The sequence below is a fragment of the Salvelinus sp. IW2-2015 genome, unplaced genomic scaffold, assembly GCF_002910315.2.
Source record: "Salvelinus sp. IW2-2015 unplaced genomic scaffold, ASM291031v2 Un_scaffold9573, whole genome shotgun sequence".
Taxonomy (NCBI): domain Eukaryota; kingdom Metazoa; phylum Chordata; class Actinopteri; order Salmoniformes; family Salmonidae; genus Salvelinus; species Salvelinus sp. IW2-2015.
In genome coordinates this window covers 1-4433 of record NW_019950831.1, presented here as the reverse complement: position 1 = coordinate 4433, position 4433 = coordinate 1, and the positions used below count along the sequence as shown (strand labels likewise).

Genomic DNA, 4433 nt, shown 5'->3' with positions numbered 1-4433 from the left:
GTTCAATTGCATCAGTTGAAAATGACAGCTCTGCCTCAAAGGGCACATAAGTAATGCTTCTGCATTGTTGAGAAGCTACACTGTTTTCCTTCAATATATTCCATCACATTCATATCTTATCCATGGATTTACTGATGATAAATAATACATATAAAAACKGTGTTTTGGGACCAACTTGTTGCCAACCTAGATACAGTATGTTACCTTAAACAGCCCTAAAGCATCGCTCCATCTTTCTGATCTGGAGGACAGTTATATGAGTTCTTATCCTTCCCTGGTCTGCCTGTTTGACGGTTAAGCGTCAGCCTCCCGGTGCCCATTACCAAGATGCCAGATGATCAGCGCGGGATGGAGGTCCCACGGGACGGGAGCCACGTGACTACGCCCTGCCACGAGATGGCAGCGGCAGATGGCATGGGTACCCGCTCTGGCAGTTGGCATGAGTGTCATTTCTCAAAGAAAGAGTGAGAGCGAGAGAGAGAGAGCGAGAGGAGGGGGGAGAAGGAGAGAGAGGTGGAGAGAGAGAGTGTGAGTGAGGGGGAGAGAGAGGAAGACACCAGTAAAGGAATGATTCTGTCATTTTGTTTGCAAGAGAAGAGAGGGGAGAAGAGAGGAGAGGAGAGGGTGGCACAGAACAGAGAGAAGGGAGATACTAGAGAACATGCACACCGCCCGCTAACATACATTCAGGTGAGGAGACTTGTCTTGGCATACGGATTGTTTCACCTATCATATGCATGTTGTTCTGTTAATAGTTTTAGTCACTAAATAGCATAGATATATGTATAACTCATTTATTCAGAAACGTTGATTGCTGGAGCATGTGACTTTGGCCTTGGTTTTACCACTGAGCAACACAACCTCTCTCCAGACTCTCCATATATAGGAGAGGCACACGGACATTTGACATTGACAGGCTCTACATAGTGTGGGCGTTGTAATAGTTTATGTGTTGACTGCGTTGCTTGCGTGTGTGTTAACTGGGGGTTGTGGTCTATAGGAATCATGTTGACTCTACCGTATGAAGAACCAGACATGACGTATGAGCCCCGGTTTGGAGCCAACTACCCCCGTGGGAGCTTACCGGACCTGGAGYCAGACCCGATACACAGCCTGGACGTCACGTCGAACCCGGAGAGAGAGTGCGAGGAGGAGCCAGACCCGATACACAGCCTGGACGTCACGTCGAACCCGGAGGAGGGTGACATCTCAGAAAGAGAGGACGAGGAAGAAGAGAGAGAGGACGACAACCAGCAGAATGAAAACGGCCTCCCCAGAAAGAGAGGACCACGGAGAAAGAAGTCGACTAAAGGTAGACAGGAGAGGGTCAAGGTGCGCCGTCATGAGGCAAACGCCCGCGAGCGCAGCAGGATGCACGGTCTGAACGATGCGTTAGAGAGCCTCCGAAAGGTGGTGCCCTGCTACTCCAAGACCCAGAAGCTCTCCAAGATAGAGACTCTGCGCCTGGCTAAGAACTACATCTGGGCCCTGTCGGAGACTCTGTCCGCGGGCAAAAAGCCAGACCTGCTGGGGTTCGTTCAAACTCTGTGTAAGGGCCTGTCCCAGCCCACGACCAACCTGGTGGCTGGCTGTCTGCAGCTGAAAGCCAGGTCCTTCCTCACGGACCACAACGGAGAGGTGACGTACCCCAGTAGTACGGCCCACTACGACAACATGTACCCCTACCCCGGGGCAGATCTGGGCACGGCCCCTGGACAAGGCTGCAGCACCCTGGACAGCGCCAAGCCATCCTACCACAGCCGGCACTACAGCTACGGTGGCCAGTACGAGCCGTACTACGACCACACGTCTCCTGAGGGAGGAAGAGAGGGACACGTAGGCGGACAGATCAGCCCTCCTCTGAACTTTAACGGGATATTCTCTCTGAAACACGACGAACCGGAGGAGTACGGGAAGAGCGGCCACTATGGGATGAGATACAGTTCTGTGCCCGGTCACGGCTCCCTCAGCTCGCCATCCATGTACCGGGTCTCGCCAGAGGGCCGGTTACACTATGAATTACACCTTCGGTCCGCCGGGCAAAGCTACAAGGCTGGGACTCAGAGCCAGCAGGCAGAGCTACCAGGCTGGGACTCAGAGCCAGTAGGCAGAGCTGCCAGGCTGGGACTCAGAGCAGCAGGCAGAGCTGCCGGCTGGGACTCACAAGCACGCTAGGCAGAGCTCCAGGGTGGACAATGGTGACTTCCAGCGGGTACTCGAGCCAGCAGGCAGAGCTGCAGGTGGGACTCAGAGCCGTAGGCTCAGAGCTACCAGGCTGGGACTCAGAGCCAGTAGGCAGAGCTCCAGGCCTGGACTCAGAGCCAGCAGGCAGAGCTACCAGGCTGGGACTCAGAGGCCAGTAGGCAGAGCTGCCAGGCTGGGACTCAGAGCCAGTAGGCAGAGCTGCCAGGCTGGGACTCAGAGCCATAGGCAGAGCTACCAGGCTGGGACTGGAGAGCCCGAGCAGAGCTGCAGGCCTGGGACTCAGAGCCAGTAGACAGAGCCATATTAATAGAACACTTAAAGGTTATATTCCCCTGTTACTAGTCATTCACACACACCACACACACACACACACACACACACACACACTCCACACACACACCACACACCCACACACACACACACCACACACACACACACACACACACACACACACACACACACACACACACAGATCACCAGTGGAAGGAGCACGGTGCGCCAATGCAAGTGTTTAAAATGCAATTTATTGATTGATGAGTTTATGAATTTATGAATTTCTTCCCTATGTATTGAATTATCTATGTAACTATTTGTTTATTTATTGACCTTAACATATAGCAGTTTGTCACAGGGAATTTGACACTGGTTTGATTGCAAATGTTGTGTAAAAATATTTTCTATTGTGTTTTTAGAATTGGGCCTATATCTATAGCTGATAAACAACTAGGCTACTGAATCATATTAATACAATTACTATGGAAACTTGGAGATGACCAGCGGTGTCGATTATCAAGGTAAAAAGCAAACACGAATTATCATCTCATCAGGGAATTATGTGTCATTTGATTTGTTTTCGTATCGCCGTGAGGACACCTGCAACAATCTTCTATAAAGAGACGCCAGAAATATCCCTACTATAGGAATATATTTGGGAGATTCTGGAGATAAAAAAAAACATGTTAAATACTGATTTTGTCCCACATAAGAAACGCCTCTGTAATGCTATAGGCCTTTCTGCTGACTGGGTGCGTGTTGGATATAGRTGTTTAATAAAGAAGGGTCATTAATTATGTCATCGTGCCAAAGCCTCAAAGCAGCAGGTAATATTAGGCTCAAAGTGTGCTGAAATCAAATGAACACTTCAACTGTATAAAAGTSAAAGGAAAATGCATTTGTATTTAAATCAGTGAAGTAAAAAAAGGTGAATGTGATCGATTAATGTATATGAAAAAATGATGATCCATTAGTTTACGAATAGGCCTACTTCATTTTTTTTGTCTTAATAATGTATTTAAAAAATAATGTGAATGATATAATTTTGCGAAAATGTTTCGGTGCAGTATTGAGTGACTGTTGGTCTTCTGTCGTTGTGTAAATCATCATCAATATTGATCATCACCTCCATCGTCATCAATCACTATTATTACTGAAGAACATCATAATATCATGAGCCCTGGTCCATCAGAATACACTATATACTCTTAGAACAAAAGGTTCTGGATATTACCAGAAATGGTTATATGCTAGCTTTATTTACGGCACCCTTCAGGTTCTATATGGAACCCACGTGTTCTATATGGTACCTTATATGGAACCCAAGTGTTCTATATGGAACCTTATATGGAACCCAAGTGTTCTATATGGAACCAATTTTGTTTAAGTGAAGAAGAACCCCTGGGGTTCTTATCAAAGAACCCTACAAAAGGGTTCTGTACAGAACCTTTAGGTGTGCCATATATGAAGCAAGCAATACCCTTTTTGGTTCTATCCAGAAAGGTTAGGGTTTTCTAAGAGTTATGTATGGATAAGCCTTACTTTGACAGAGTTGTTGAGGTCAGATCTGCACCGGTATGGGGACCATGATTATGGGCTGTGGACCGTATTGTTATTGTTGTTACTTGAACCTTTATTTATCCAGGAAGTCCCATTGAGGTTAGAAAACCTCTGTAAGCAATGTGTGGGGCTAACCGACAACTGCGTAGCAGCTTCATTGATTTGATTTAGGCGGTGTCAGCTGTCAAATCAGCAAGCGGCTCGCAGCATTATATCTAAAGAGGACATTACCTTCACAAGACCCAACTGGCATTAGTAATAATCCCATGTAGACTTGTTCAAACACTGGAATGTGTGATGTAATCTACACCTTGATTAGGCTGATATAAATCTTTATTATCTTGTTTCATGATTTTCTATTTGAGTGTCATTATTTCTATATAGCCTAGCTACAC

General features: G+C 47.0%; 1 protein-coding gene across 1 annotated transcript; it reads left to right on the top strand.

The window, feature by feature from the left end:
• The first annotated feature begins 496 nt into the window (after positions 1-496).
• LOC112079791 (neurogenic differentiation factor 6-B-like) lies at positions 497-2175 on the top strand. Its single transcript, XM_024145629.2, has 2 exons — positions 497-690; positions 1001-2175. Exon 2 carries the CDS (start codon positions 1006-1008, stop codon positions 2173-2175), a length of 1170 nt encoding a protein of 389 aa, XP_024001397.1. The 5' UTR covers positions 497-690; positions 1001-1005.
• Positions 2176-4433: the final 2258 nt, after the last annotated feature.